General features: G+C 41.8%; 1 protein-coding gene and 1 pseudogene across 3 annotated transcripts; both read right to left on the bottom strand.

The window, feature by feature from the left end:
* Nucleotides 1-6,054: 6,054 nt before the first annotated feature.
* Nucleotides 6,055-6,675, bottom strand: LOC149838185 (uncharacterized). Its single transcript, XM_090008203.1, has one exon. The coding sequence runs from the start codon at nt 6,673-6,675 to the stop codon at nt 6,055-6,057; it is 621 nt and encodes a 206-aa protein (XP_089864329.1).
* A 7,284-nt stretch (nt 6,676-13,959) lies between these two features.
* LOC149838184 (GDP-fucose transporter 1 pseudogene) lies at nt 13,960-16,098 on the bottom strand (annotated as a pseudogene). Of its 2 annotated transcripts, none has more exons than XR_016432169.1 (2): nt 14,434-16,091; nt 13,960-14,285 (listed from the first exon to the last, which is right to left on the bottom strand). The product of XR_016432169.1 is annotated as a GDP-fucose transporter 1 pseudogene, transcript variant X2 (transcript). The 2 variants fall into 2 exon arrangements; XR_016432168.1 differs by having other exon boundaries at nt 14,221-15,808; nt 16,037-16,098.
* Nucleotides 16,099-16,500: the final 402 nt, after the last annotated feature.

Raw genomic sequence — 16,500 nt, 5'->3', positions numbered from 1 at the left:
TCTTTATTTTTCTTTAATCTTTATTTAGTTATTGATGTAAATTATAATATTAGAATAAGAAAATTTACTTTCTTGCTTAGATTAGGATGCATTGACATATAGTTTGATTTTAATATTAACTGTTATGTTTGATCATTCATGCACATATTTCAAATCCACAGTGGTCAACATGAATGGCATGTGCACCACCTTCTAGGGAGTTGATAAACTCGGTGGATTTTGTATTGTGGCCATAGTCAGAATATGAACGATACTCAGATTTATCATCTTTTTTTAAGTTACAAACAACCTACAATCTTAAGCTATCTTAAAAAATCATTGCATATTTTCTAAAGTTTTTTTTCCCTGAGTATTTATCTTTTTAGAATCAAATGAGATAAACTCAATATATATTTGTGGTCATAGTCAGGGATATATAGCAAATTTATTTCATCTAAATTCTATAAGGCACAAAAATCCTTTTTCAAATGATTTTCTCTCAAATTCTTCTAAAAATATTTTCACAAATTATATTCATATATCATCTAGGTTTAGACAACATCATGAAAAGATTTCACAGGGCCACACACCCATCCCTGTTGATTTATTTCAAAGTTTAAATTCAGAAAAAATGATTTTATCAAAGTTGCTCAGGTTTTCCTCAAAAATATATATATATATATATATATGTGTGTGTGTGTGTGATAACTGAACATATTAGGTCCCACTTATAGAGAGGGTGGTGTATGTTCGACCCCGATGACTCACTGAATCCCACGTCTGTGTTCGGGGGTCCCAAAAAGCACCACGTATATATGCACATGGGGCTCGTATTCCCGTGTATGTTGACATCACTCAGCATTGGAGTCTGGTGCGGTTGCAAAGACTTAAGTACCCTTTCTTGCTATTCTTGCCATAAAATGACGGTTTGAGAAAATGACAAAAAATGTACTTCATTCAAAAAAGGAAAACAAACAGTTCAAAAAAAGGACAAACATGTCCTTCATCCAGAAAGTCGAGGATGATGTTGACTCTTCAAAGTGTACACAGCGAAACGAACCTTAGCCAACGATCTGATGGTGATCCAGCAAAACGATGGTGAGCCGACGATCCGATGGTCATCCGGTGAAACGAACCTGAGCCATCAAAAATGTCTGTTTGAACTTTTCATTGTCATCTTCTTCTTCTTCTTCTTCTTCTTCCTTCTACGTAAAACACTGTAAAACCCTCTCTCTCTCTAGAGAAGAAATCAAGGGAGGCAAAGAGTTCCCCCTAGAGAAAGCCATGAACATCAACCCTCTCACTCTCTCTCCCTTCTCTTTCTACTTCTGTGCACATCCAGCAAACGATCCTACATTGCTCCATCAAACACCGACTGACCTGCACACTGACTGTAGCATCGTTCAATTTGATCAGTTGTGGAGCCTGATTCATAGTTTTTGCCCTTACAGGAGGGGATTTGAGGGCTCCTCCCAACGTGGGTAGCATCATTCAACTTGATGAGTTGTAGAGCCTGATTTAGAGTTTTTGCTATTACAAGAGGGGGGTCCGGGGGCTCTCCCCCGGTGCGGGTTCCACTGTGCGGTCAATGGGCGGGGGTCCAGGGGGGCGCCCTTGACGGGGGCTCGGGGGGCAACGCCCCCCGAACCAAAATTTTTTGGGGCCTTGTATAATTTTTTTATTTTCTTTTCCTCTTTTAACTATCGAAAAAGAACAATAAAGTGTTTTGTTTAATCGTGGGGCTCATGTTTCCTTCAGTTGTTTCTTGCTTGAGGTTTTCGTAACACCCCTTCCCACGATTTTTCTATTTTTCTTTTTTTGTTTCTTTCCCACAATTTTTTCAATGACTCCCCTACAACAATTTTTAGTGTTGTCGGGTCTCCAACGAGCCCCACCGCGATTTATAGTATTGTCTGGTCTTTTAACAGCGATTTGTAGCATTATCAGGTCTTCCTACAACAATTGGTAGTGTTTTCGGGTCTCTAACGAGCCTCACAGCGATTTATAGTGTTGTTCGGTCTTCCAACAACGATTTGTAGTGTCTTCCACAAATCACTATAGTGATTTCTGGTGTTTTTGGGTCTCCATCGAGCCCCACAGCGATTTGTAGTGTTGTTGGATCTCACGATAGTGATTTGTAGTGTTTTCTGCAAATCACTATAGCGATTTGTAGTGTTATTCAGTAAGCAAATCGCTACCCAAATTAGGACCAACTTGTGAGGGTCATATCTCCCTAATCGGAGGTCATATTCCAAATTCGTAAAAAGTGGTGGTGTCTTCGTTATTGAGTTTAATTTATTCCTGTCAAATTTTAGCGATTTTTATGGTCATTTAATTTTCCATTTTAACTAAAAACCAGACCCCTATTATTCTGTGTTATTTGAGTTGCATAACACTACAAAAGTGTAGGCATTGGGAATGTACATGAAAGTACATTTGACTATGTTCCGGTAGAAGGAATGTAGTTTAATAATGAGGAAACTGTATATAAATTTTACAATGATTATGCCTTAAAAGTTGGCTTCACTATGAGAAAGTTTTCTTGGTCAAAAAATGCACATGGTATCATGGTGAGAAAGACATATGTTTGTTTCAAGCAAGGTTGGAAGAAATCAATGGGAAATCCAACAAGGAGCATTCCAGAATCAAGATGTGGATGTCAAGTGCGAATGGTTTTGAGAAGACATCCGAATGAGAAATTTCTACTTCGTACTTTAATCTGTGTTATTTGAGTTGCACAACACAGAATAATAGGGGTCTGGTTTTTAGTTAAAATGAGGAACAAAATGATAATAGAAATCGCTGAAATTTGACAGAAATAAACTAGACTCAATAACAAAAATACCACTTTTTACGGATTTGGAATATGACCTCCGGTTAAAGAGATATGACCCTGACGAGTTAGTCCTAATTCGGGTAGCGATTTACAATGATTTGCTTACTGAATAACACTATAAATCGCTATAGTGATTTGCGGAAGACACTACAAATCGCTATAGTGAGATCCAACAACACTATAAATAACTGTGGAGCTCGATGGAGACCCAAAAACACTATAAATCGCTATAGTGATTTGCAAAAGACACTACAAATCGCTGTTGGAAGACCGAATAACACTATAAATCATTGTGAGGCTCGTTGGAGACCCAAAAATACTACAAATCGCTGTAGGAAGGCCCGATAATACTACAAATCGTTGTTAAAAGACCGGACAACAATATAAATCATTGAGGGCTCGTTGGAGACCCAAAAATACTACAAATCATTATAGGAAGGCCTGACAATACTACAAATCGCTGTTGGAAGACAGGACAACACTATAAATCGCTGTGGAGCTTGTTGGAGACCCGACAACACTAAAAATCGCTGTAGCGGAGTCATTAAAAAAATCGTGGGAAAGAAACAGAAAAATCGTGGGAAGGGGTGTTACGAAAACCTTGAGCAAGAAACAACCGAAGAAAACATGAGCCCCACGATTAAACAAAACACTTTATTGCTCTTTTTCGATAGTTAAAAGAGGGAAAGAAAATAAAAAAATTATACAAGGCCCCAAAAAAAATTGGTCCGGGGGGCACTGCCCCCCGCTAGGGGGAGAGCCCCCGGACCCCTCTCATGTAAGGGCAAAAACTATGAATCAGGCTCCACAACTCATCAAGTTGAATGATGCTACCCACGTTGGGAGGAGCCCCGAAACCCCATCTTGTAAAGGCAAAAACTATGAATCAGGCTCCACAATGCATCAAGTTGAATGATGCTACCCACGCTAGGAGGAGCCCTCAAACCCCCCTCCCGTAAGGGCAAAAACTCTAAATCAGGCTCCACAACTCATCAAGTTGAATGATGCTACCCATGCTGGGAGGAGCCCCCAAACCCTCCTCCTGTAAGGGCAAAAACTATGAATCAGGCTTCACAAGTCATCAAGTTGAATGATGCTACCCACGCTGGGAGGAACCCCAAAAACCCCTCCTGTAAGGGCAAAAACTATGAATCAGGCTCCACAACTCATCAAGTTGAACGATGCTACCCACGTTGGGAGGAGCCCCCAAACCCCCCTCCTGTAAGGGCAAAAACTCTGAATCAGACTCTACAACTCATCAAGTTGAATGATGCTATCCACGCTGAGCGGAGCCTTTAAACCCTCCTCCTGTAAGGGAAAAAACTCTAAATCAAACTCCATAACTTATCAAGTTGAATGATGCTACCCACGCTGGGAAAAGCCCTCAGACCCCCCTTCTGTAAGGGTAAAAACTTTGAATCAAGCTCCACAACTCTTCAAGTTGAATGATGCTACCCACGCTAAGAGGAGCCCCCAGACCCCTCTCCTGTAAGGGTAAAAACTCTGAATCAGGATCCACAACTCATTTAGTTGAATGATGCTACCCACGCTGGGAGGAGCCCCCAAACCCTCCTCCTGTAAGGGTAAAAACTCTGAATCAGGGTCCACAACAGTCAATGTGCATGTCAGTCGGTGCTTGATGGAGCAATGCAAGATCTTTTGCTGGATATGCACAGAAGCAGAAAGAGAAGGGAGAGAGAGAGTGAGAGGGTTGATGTTCATGGCCTCCTCCAGGGGAGATTTCTTTCTCGGATAATCTTGCAGTGCAGAGACTGAGTCTTAAATAATCATCTTCGGGGCACTTAAGTCTTTACAACCACTCCTTTTCTAGAATCGTCATTTTTTTTGCACCAATGGAGGAGAGGGTACTTAAGTCTTTGCAATCACATCAAACTCCAATGCTAATTAATGCTGACAAACATGGGGATACGAGACGCACATGCTTAAATACGTGGTGCTCATTGGGACCCCTGAACATAAGATGTAGCTAACTGCCCTCTTCGGGGGAGAACATATAATCTGCTTGCCCACTTATAGTGTAAAACAAATGGGTGAAGAAATGGGCTTAGAGTTCACATATATATATTGCTTTCAACAATTACAATAATGCACTTTATTTTTAATTTTTTAGAGTCAATTAAACTAGGTTCAATAGATCTGAAGTTCAAATCCTATTACGTCCAGCTTTGAAACAATGCATTTTTTATTATAAAAGAGCAGCTCAAGCTCAGGTTCATATTGAACTCGAGCTCAGCTTGACTCTATTGAGCATGAGCACCTGAAGCTTGGCTTATTCAGCTTGTTTACCAGTCATACAAAAGAAAGTAAAAGGCCTCCGACTGAAGAAGCTCATCCTCCTTTGCCTTTACTGGTTGCCCTTAGAATCGGCCTGATCTATCGAGGTTGAGATAAAGAACTTCGGCATCGGTATCATTGTCAATGTCATCTTGTTAGTTAGGCTTGGATTCACTTTCATATTAAATTGGGTCGAGTATGTGTATCCAAAATCGAACTTAAACCCTTTTTTAAAGAGAAAATTGTCACCCAAAGAAAACCAAAAAAAAAAAAAATAGTGAAAAAACAAAGTCAAAAGACAAAAGAAAAAAAAGAAAGATCCATGTAAGAGGCCATAAGTTTCGTGGGAATCGCCACCATAAGAACATAGTTTTCATGAGCCAAGCTAAGAATTAATATGCCTTGCGAAAGAGAATAACCGCACAAAGAAATTCCTCAATCATCAATTAACCAAGTGAAGATGTTGCTATTAGTCAGCATATCACTCAATGCACCACACCCCTCCCTAAAATTCCATATTTGCACAAAGTGGATCCCGCGGATTGACGTCGCAGGAGATCCTACCTCACACAACCACCAAAAGGTTGAGACCACCTCCAATCTTACGGGAAACACCAACATCAAGTTTTCACCTGGTGAGAGAATGGGAAGCTCAACAGATTGTCATTGTTGTCACCATTCTTGAGGCCCTTGAGCTCATAGCAGCAGATGCAGAAGGCGAACCAGGAGGTGCTTCTCCTGTCGGACACTACTGAGGACCCGCAGTGCCACCATCGCCGAGAGAGAGATAGAGAGAGAGAGAGAGAGAGACGAAAAAAACATCAACATTACTAAGTCATGGGATCAACAAAAAGTTGAGCCCGCGAAAACAAAAAACAACAGACCCCAAAAAAAAAGAGGTCGAATGCACGAAGGCAAAACATAAAAATAGAAGAACACAGAGATCAACCAGGATCTTGAGGAAGAGAAGGCAGCTGAAGGGGGTGGATAACATCTGAAGAAAGGCGCAAAATTGCGTACACATCAGCCAAGATGCAATGGATGAGCTTATTGAAAGCAACAGGAATTTGACGAAAGATTGCATTGTTGCGAGTCATCCACACAACCCACCAAGAAGTAAGAAGCCAAGTTCTCCAGATCAGCCGCCACCGCTTGCAACTGCGAACCTGCGGTGGACCCCACAGAAGGTCGAGCGAGAATGATTCATGTCTCACGATTACTTCAGGTTGATTCCACATACTTTTAAAGAGATCCACAAAGATTGGGCAAGCCCAAAACAGATGGTAGGTTGATTCTTCCGCCGCTTGACAAAGGATGCACCTACTCGGATAATGAAAACCCACCTTCTTAAGGAAGCTCTCTGTCTGTACCCTATCTTGTAAAATTAACCAGGCTAAGAACCGAGAGCGGGGAGTTGGCCCATTCACCCATAAAAGACGCTCAGGAAGCCAGTCAGCCCCAGGAGGAAGAAGAGACTGATACAGAGTTCTGGTGCATAAAACGCTGCTAGGCGTAATTGTCCATTGTAAAAACTGCGCATCAGGACCGGGATCACCATCTTGCATGAAGACGAAAGATATGGCCTTAAGTCATATGTGACGCAAGTGCGAGATATGTTGCCTGTAGGGACGACGAATATAATGGATCGACTCAAGGAAACCGTACTTAGCATGGAGCAGAGGAGCACACAGATTGCCTAGATGATGCGCCATCCAACATTGTTTCACGACGAGAATAATACTCCTTAGTCTGGGAGTGGAGATCCCCAGACTGGCCATACGCCTTGGTAACAACAAGGAGTTCCAACCAACCAGGTGGCGCTTTGTCCAAAGGTGGCTACCAGACCAAAGAAAATCTGCCATCAAACCGGAGAACTTCTTCTCCACACCCTTGGGCATCAGAAACATGGACATAAAAAATTCTGGGATAGAGGACAAGACATGCCTAATAAGGGTAAGCCGACCGACGATAGATATGTAGGATGCCTACCAGGAAAAAAATTTTGTCTGGACTTTTTGGATAGTGGCAGTCCAAGCGGCTGAGGGGATGCACTTTATTTGTAAAGGAAGACCCAAATAGGAAATAAGTAAATCTGAAGTTGTGCAACCAAAAATCTGTTTTCCGACGGTCAACAAGGAATATGGGGCATTGAACATGGACAAACAACATTTACTGTCATTAAGGGATAAACCCGAAAGAGAGAAAAAAAACTGAAGGATGAGCTTGAATCTCAGCATCTGTTGCACGGAAGCGTGGCCGAAAATGATCATGTCGTCAACATAGGTTAGAATATGATGGGAAAATTCCTGGATGCCGATGTGATCGATTATGCCTTTATCTGCTGCCCTCTTGAACAACACCACGAGTCCCTCAGCGATGACATTAAATAACAAAGGGGAGAGAGGGCAACCTTGCTGAATACCGCGCCCAAGCTTGAACTGCCTACCTCTTGCTCTGTTAAGCTTAATCAAAGAGTGAGCATTTGATACCAGCTCGCGCACCCATCGAGAGAAACAGTGACCGATGCCGAAGTTGGTAAGCATGTGAAATAAAAAAGGCCAATGGACTGAGTCGAAGGCTTTATGGAAGTTGAGTTTGAGAGAGAAGAAAGACTGACCGCTGAGATGCAAAGAGTAAAGGACTTCTAATGCCAAGATGAATGAGTGTTGAATCCGCCTGTGGGGGGATAAAAGCGAACTAGGAGTCCGAGAAGATTTGAGCAACGATGGCTCTAAGCCTATTGGCCAAAACCTTAGCAATAATGAGGTAAAGCGCACTAATAACCGAAATTGGACGGAACCTCGAGATATCAGAGGTTGTCACGTCCTTCAGGATGAGAGAGACAATGGCTAAGTGCGTGTGAACTGGCAGCCGACAGTTGCGATGGAACTTAGCGAAGACATTGATAATGTCATGCTGAATGCAAGACCAAAAGATACAGAAGAAATCCATGGGAAAGCCGTCGTAGCCAGGAGCTTTCCATCCTGAAAGACCGTTGATAGCTGAAATGATTTCAGCGTCAACAAACTTAGATTGCAAAGTTCTAGCTTGAGATTGATCGATAGCCCGAATGAGAAGAAGGCCAATAGTGTCGTTAGAGGAGGTCTGGGCAACATAGAGGGTCTTGAAATATTGAAAAATCGCGGGAAGGACATTATCGACAGAGTAGCTAACTCCCCCAATGGAGATAGAGGGAATAATGTTCCTCCTGTGGCGGTGCAAAGCGTAGGAGTGGAAGAAGCTAGTATTGTTGTCACCAGTCTCAAGCCAATGCACCCTCGCCCGTTGTTTCCATCTAATTTTATCCTTGATCTGCCATATTTGCAGAAGCAAAGAAAGCTCAGTGGACCTGGCCTTTAAGCTATGAATAGTTGAATCAGAAAGGGATTATGGGAAAGACATAGAATGATGAATGTTCGACAGCTCATGCTCCCAGGCATCCATTTGCTGGAATTTACTGATATTATGATTCAGAAGCCAAGCTTTGATATCGCGGTTGAGGAAAAAAAGCTTCTCATGGCACCGAACGGCGACCCTGATCGCAGTAGAAGGTTTGCTCCATGAACGATGGACCACAGATTCGAAGTCGGTCTCCTTCAACCACCACTTTTTAAAGACGAAAGTCCTTGCAGAGGTAAAACCTTTCCCCTAACGAGTGACAACCTGACTATGGTCCGAGACAGAAGGAAGAAGCAGGAAGCATGTGATGTCGGGGAGGATCTCCAGCAGATCGGGGGAGACGAGCACTCGGTCTAGCAGCCTGTAGCACGGGTGAGACCTTCTATTCGACCAAGAGAAAGGTTCACCGGTAGGAGGAACATGGTAAATCTATTGTTGTTGGACAAAATCCTAAAACCCCCGCATAGAGGCACTTAGAGAAACAGGAGGATTTAAGTCATGAATAGACAACAAGCAGTTAAAGTCCCCTATAAGAAGGTGCAACTTCCCAAAAGAACCAATAATTCTACTCAAATCGGACTATAATGTGGGTCGAAGGGGATGATGGTTTGGGTCATAGACAATAGTGATCACCGTTGTAAGGGTTTCCGCTTTCAAGAAAAGGGCAATTGGAAGAGAGAACATGCCATCGTCGACTTGAGAGATACGCAGAGAAGGCTTTGCGAGAATAAGAATATCATCAGCATAGTGGACCGCAGGCTTAAAGAAGAAGTCTACCCCTCTTCAAATTTTAGAAACGACAGAGCGAGAGACATCTTCTATTTTTGTTTCGTATAGGGCAATAAGATCTGGCTTTTCCTGGTGAATCCAGCTTGCCAGGAACAACCGCTTGTCTGGAGAGTTCAACCCTCTAATATTCCAGCATAGAGTCTTCATAGTTGAAAGTCAACAAAACTCTGAGGGGTGCGAGCTCTGGTTGAACATCAAGGAGAACCATCAGCATGGGAGGCCGAGGTGTGCAGGTTGCAACGACACCCTCGACGGGCAGAACTGGCCCCAACACCTGATTGAGGGAACAAGTTGGTAGTCGGCATATGAAGAACGACCCCAGATAGGGTTGCCGCAAAAGAGGGGAGAAGGTCGGAGACCGCAACAACAGATGCGAGCATGACGTCTGAGATATGAAGCAATTGTTGTGAGGAAAAAGAAACATCGAGAAGTCGTGCAGTTTCATCAACTTCGATACCCAGCATAGAAAAGAGATAACTTTGCCCTACTGTAGGATCAACACCCGCAGAAGAAGAGTCTCCAGAGGTAAAAGTAACCGGCTTCCCAGATGAACTGTGGCCAACTGTCAGATGCGAAGGGTGGCAAAACATGAAGTCCGCGGGAAATAGGAGGAAAGAAGCTTGCAAGCTGATCACCATGCAGTTAATAGCTCTATAAGATAGGGCATTGAAACTCATAACGTGAACCGTCACAACGACCTTGACACCGCTCATCTCAAGAAAGCATGGGATGGGCGGTGGAGAGTAGGAGTAGGGACGCTGCATAAAATGTGCTCTCCTTCTTTGATAAATTAGCATGAAGGATGAGGACGGGTTCCTCCGCTTGAAGGCATCCCAGGTGTAGCACCAACAGACATTAGTCAGCACAAGTGGGACCCAAGGAGGACCGCGTAGCATTACTTTTTTGAAAAAAATGATGATTTCGGGGGTCCATATTTTCAGAGAAATAGACAGAAAAGACACTTGGAATTATGGCCCACAGTAAAATTCATTTCACACCACCTCTCCGATCATGCAATCTCCACCACAACCACTATATCACACCCAACACCAGTAACTCATAATCTCATTGCCCACTAGTTTTAGGCACCACCCATGTCACATTTTGCCACAATATATAAATGTTACCGGACTGCATATAAAACTACTTCTACCTGCAAATTAGGCCCTCCATCTATCACCAATTCAGTGCAACTGCTTGCGTAGGAAAGGATCCCACATTTTCTCAAATTAAAAGGGAGGAAAACCCGCAATTTTAGTCGCTTCTGTCATTTCATATCCTTCTTCAGTTCATAGTTCACCATCAAAATCCCATTTCTAGCTTTCAGAATCCACATTTCCTGCACACAGCAGCCAGGGGAAGAAATGCATGGTTACAGCCAAATCAGGTCCAAGAAGTCCAGATCCATGGACTTCTCAGACCTCTCTTCCCTCACCTACCATCCTTCAGGGCAATATTTCTCCACATCTACAACACCAAAAGCCAATGACCATGCAACCCAATCTGCAGTTTTTCCAGAAGAGGAAGAAGTGGAGGAGGATGAGCAAACGCTTGGGGTTGTTCTTTGCAGGAACTCATCTGTTTTCTCGGAAAGAGTGAAGGGTGAAAACTCCAACATTTTGCATTCTACTGTTAGGAGGGCTTTCTCTATGAGGAATTTTTGCAGTGGTTCTGCCTCATTTTCAGGAGGCATCGGTAAGTCGGGGAGTTATTGCAGAATCCATAACCAAGTTGGCATTGATCATTCCCCTGCAGATGTGATCTCTAAGACTAAGAAGAGAGGTAAGGTTTTGAAGGTCTGGAGGCGCCTTTTTGGGCTCAAGTGAATGCAAACACTCATATAGGGTGATAAGCCTTTTCTTCTTCTATTTATCACCTTTTCTTGTATTTTTCTTTTTATCCCGTTAATGAATGTATTTTTAGTTGATGCTCTCTCTCTCTCTCTCTCTCTCTCTCTCTCTCTCTCTATATATATATATATATATATATATATATATATATATATATATATATATATATATATATATATCATAAATTGTGATGGCCCAACTTACTATGGCTAATAAGGATGAGCAACTAATTGGATTATTAGAAAAGTGAGCATACTTCTTGATCTCATACGAAGAGCCTAATTTGATTCTCAAAGGAGAATTCCGATTCCATGTTTTATCATATACAATGATCAATTAGTATAGCCAAACTATGGTGAGATTTTCAGCAATATTTGAGATTTTCAAATATTATTTGATTAGTCTATGGTGGGGATGTGCACACGATATCAATGAGTGGAAACAAACAATATATTATTGCTCGTGTTCTTTTAAGTGAATCCAACCTTGCCGGTATGATCTGCATGGTCTGTTTGATAGGGATTGATTTTTGAATCACCATAATTCAGCGTGTATAGTTTTTTTTGCTGATTAAAAAATCAACGGTTATAAATACACTAATTTTTCATGACTTTAAAAGTTTTTTTTTTGTTGAAAAAACATGATCAGTGGGTCTCTAATAAATTGATTAGGTTGAACATATCTATAGGGTCAGATTGAGCCAAAACAAGTTGCACCTATGAGTTTAACTCATTGATACCGTATGCACATCTGCACCAGAGACTTATCCTCCATATATGGCTTTTAAAAGTTTGGAGTTTAATAATTTCCACCACTGCAAGTGTAATCTTTGCGAGCTCCTCACTGTTGTAATCATCCGGACAAGCAAGCAAGTTTACATGTTTCCAAGAAACAAATCACAGATTGTGATAGAATAAAAACACAGAAATCCAATCTTCTGATTCAAGTTTTACAACAGTTGGCCGTGCTTGTTATCTGTTCTGGACAGGCATACAGAATGCCTTTCGCCTATGATTTTTCCTTGGACAAGATTTTGTGATAAACATTACTACATAAAAAAACATGGATAAACAAGACACGAAGGAAAGGTCAATTGAATAAAGTCAGTGGAGAGTATGAACTGTTGAATTTGAATACTCAGTGGAGAGTATGAACTGTTGATTTGAATTTTGATAGTCAATATGATCTGCAACATACCATGTTCACTCTTCTTTCAGATTCATACTGAATCATTTCCAACAGAAAGACTGAGTTGAATGTCTAGAATTCAAGCAGTGACTGCATTGATCATGTAAAGCTCAGTGTCTCCATCAACTAAGTATGCCCTAATAATTTTGGGGATATGTTGGACTTTGAAGTGATCTTTACCTCTGTTTCTCCTGAATCTATCTATGAAGTCCTTGGGCATGAAGCCCCAAAGGGGGTTTGGCGTAGTGGGATGGGGGCATAGGCCTTCATATCCCATGGGCGTCATTCCTTGGACAAGCCGGAGCATAGCGATTCTCTGGGGACAAGAGGTAAGCTCACGGAGTTTACGCTGCCAAGACAGTGATCGTAAGTACGGCAGGCAGATCCTGTAGGCGTTTCTCCGTGTAAATATAAATAAAAAAGTCCTTAGGCATGTCTCTCAAGTACCCTCATTAACTTTCTACAAGAATATATATTAAGAAAATGAAGTCTTGGCATCTTATCTTTGCTCCACTATACCCTTCTTAGCTCTGTAAGCTTATATCGTCCTAGTTCCTCAAGTCCAAGGAATCATTTTCTTTCATTCCGCACCTGCCAGCCACCCTTTTTTAACGTTTTCTTTGAAAATAGGGCTGGCTGGCCATTTTCTAGCAAGCGACCGTCGGTGACCCCAGGCCAGCCATTTCCCTGCATGTCATTCCCCCTTTTTTCACATTTTAATGGCTGACCGGCCATTTTCTGGCCAGCCACCGGCTCAGAAATGGCCTGGCTGGTGTCGCCCGGCAAGGGCAACCAAGTCAGGACATTTTTGGGCTGGGAAATGGGCCACATTTTTTTTTCTTTTTTTCTTTTTTGTGACCAAAAACCTGACCAAAACAACCTTTAACAAAACCTGGGTTGGTGAAAACCCAAGAATCAAATATTGACAATTGTGTTGTACAGTAATGCTTCTTGTTGATGTTGTTTTTCTTTTTGCTGTTGAACTTGTTGATTCTTGTTGTTGTTGCTGATCCTTAAACCTGGTCATATGTTCTATAAGTGCAGCAGCCTTCTTCTTGGCCCTTGGGGTCTCAATAATCCGTGCCACTTGCTACTGCCTTTGGTGCTTCTGCCAAATGACCATTAGCATCCCCCGTACAAAGTGCCAACCAGCCCAAGCCAATCATCCATTGCAGTCAATCTGTTGCTCACTCTTCCAAACCATAGGCCTTAGAGGACCCTTCGGCTATGATTGTAGAAATCACCACTGATCCACTTATCATATTCGATGCACAATTAAAAAATGAGATTAGTTTTGAAATCTGAACGGGGTCCAATGAAATTAGTGAAATGTAGGGATGTCAGCTGGTCGGACTTTATCCCACATCTGACCTTAATCCGACTCTGATTAGTCGGATTCAGTAAGCTAAATCAAATTCGATTGGTAAACTGATTTAGATTCAGTTTTGGATTTTGCTATTGAATCTGATGGATATTCTTATCTGATGTATGTCCTAATCTAATTACATGTAAAAAAAAAAAAGATTATGTATCTGCATCTGAAAACTCAACTTAGAATTTGAATAGCCAATATCCAATTAGGTCGGATACAATAAAGTGTACATCCAACCCAAATCCAAGCCATAACAACAACTTCAACCATTTATATCTGTCATTGTGGTACAAAAAGCTATATGTACAGTAAACCATAAATCATAAAAGACACATCTAACAAACATCTTCTGCTACTTATATAAGGCTGCACAATGGAGCCTCTATGGGGAACTATATATGCCATAAAAGAAAAGAAAAAGGAAACATACTTCATGCTGAAAAGAGATCTTAAAATACCTCTATCACCTTGTACAAACCAAGTGCATGTCATAGAATAAAGATGGAACCAAATTTTATAAAAGATACACCACGTAGTATTCGCTCACCCAAGAATGTTAGGCATCAAAGGCAACCTCCTACAAATTAAAAATCAAAATTGATTCAAACCTACAGGAGAACTACAACTTCACATTAGTAGATACATTCTCAACTGCCCATTAAAGCAGATTTTTATCACTTAGGAAAAGGAAAGAAGGAAAAGAAGGGGGGAAAAGGACACTCAACTCTTTCCCAAGATTGCAACCCAGAATACTTATTCTTCTGACCTATTTTCTTCATCATCCGTTTCATCTTCACCGTGGCTGTCAGTCTCATCCTCTTGTTTTGTGGTCGTGGCCGCTGTGTCCTGCTGCGGAGGGGCTCCAGTTACAGTCTGCTGGTAGAGAACTCCCCCTAGAAGAGTGAAGAGCAAGCATACCAATCCCAATGGGCTAGCGTGCTTATCCCAGATCATAACATTAATAGCCACTGTAAGAAACTTATTGACGACACCAGTGACAGTAAATGCAGTGGCAGAGATTGCCTTCCTTGCTGCAAACCCGAAGAAACTGATCGCCAAGCCAAATGCGCAGGACAATGAGACTGCAAAAAATGCACCAGGTTTGATCCAATGGCCAGTCTCACTCCCATAAATGGCAAAGAACACATCGGTATACTCTCCAGTTACGATCCAAAACAGTGGTGCCATCATCAGCGACAACAAATTGTTGTAGAAAACAAAGCCCCAAGTGTTCAACCCCAGATTTGTGACCATGTGCTTGATGTACACCATCTCTATGGTGATTGTGACCAGATAAGCAAATGCCCATGAATATGCAGCAAGGGTGAAGGCCGAATCTGTGGCAACATATCCAACTGCACCCGCCAAGATGATCACCAAAGATGCAAAGGTACATTTAGATGGTAAAGGCTGTCTCCTAAAGACAGTATCAGCAATGGCAACCAAGAGGGGCGTCAATGATCGGAAGACAATGAACGTATCCACATTAGCGTGGCGGAGAAGGTTCGTGTTTGTGAAGATTGCCAGGTAGAAAACGAGTGCAGCAGGGAGGAATTTCTTGGCAGTCTCAATGGAGAATGGGTCATGGTAAAGAAGCCCCAATTCCCCCAGAATCCAAACACTTAATGCAGATGTAAAGTACTGAAGGGCAGTCAATAGTCCAGGGAAATTGAATTTTGTGATGGCATACTTGTTGATCACAGCAAGGAGGCTAGAGCACACAGCATAACCAACAACAAGACTACTTGTGGCATAGTATTGCTTGGAAGCCTCAAATTTTGATGGCACCATCGTCCAACTTTCTACCTTCGAAGTTATAATCACCAAACCCCAACTTCCAAGCCCTAAAAGCCCAATATCACGAATCACCCCCAAAACTCGTGCTAATCTATGAATGGAAGCTATCAATGAACCAAAAATCAGGTGCCACCCTAAATCTTAAGCAAATGAAACAATGGTACCCACAAATCTGAAAGATTTCAATAGCCCCAATTCAATAACAAACCCTAATCCTCACCTTATAACCCAACTCCATGTAATCTACCAAAATTTAAGCTAATCAAAAGACGGGTGTCTCTATATTTAGCAGATATTCACCATCTGTGAAATTCCAACGCTAAATTTATCAGAAATCCACATCGAAAGAAAATAATTTCTACCAAAACAAACTGCAATATGCAACCAAACCCTAGATTAGATTAATCAGGAGGGGGGAATCGGAATATGAAGAAATCGAACAAATGGGTTGTCCTAATCTTATCATTTCCGCAAGAAAAGACATCAAAAGTACCATGAATTTAGTAGAAATTCGGATGGATCGATGCTTACCTCAACCATTTTTCTCTCTCAATTTCGATGGGAAGGAGCGATCTTCTTCTCACTTCCCCTTGTCTTCCCCGCCGTGGATCTCAGGGGTTATATGGAGAGCAGCAATTACAGAAATGCACATGGACTCTTTCCCCATGGACATGAACGGCCTCTCATGTTCCCAACTCCCAAGGAACGTTTGGAGTGAACAAAATGGTCACATTGGGAAAGCATTTTCTTGTTCAAACTCATACTCGAGCTTCGTCGAAATCTCGGGAAATCACGATTTCTCGAGGTGGCGTTTGTTTCTTGCCCTTTCCTTTCCTACAAAAGAGACTCTATCATAGGAAAGAGAGCAACTTTCTTATAAAAATTTAAACAAACAAGTTCATGAAAAATATGTTGTAGGAGCCACATAATAAATTAAAAAAAAAAACAGATTTCCTGTCAAAATGGGTTCATACATCCCCCCCCCTCGAATTGTC

The sequence above is a fragment of the Nuphar pumila genome, chromosome 5 (assembly GCF_984573655.1).
Source record: "Nuphar pumila chromosome 5, dmNupPumi1.hap1.1, whole genome shotgun sequence".
Classification (NCBI taxonomy): domain Eukaryota; kingdom Viridiplantae; phylum Streptophyta; class Magnoliopsida; order Nymphaeales; family Nymphaeaceae; genus Nuphar; species Nuphar pumila.
Note: the sequence above shows the minus strand (reverse complement) of the source record. Positions and strands in the feature narration are given on the sequence as shown.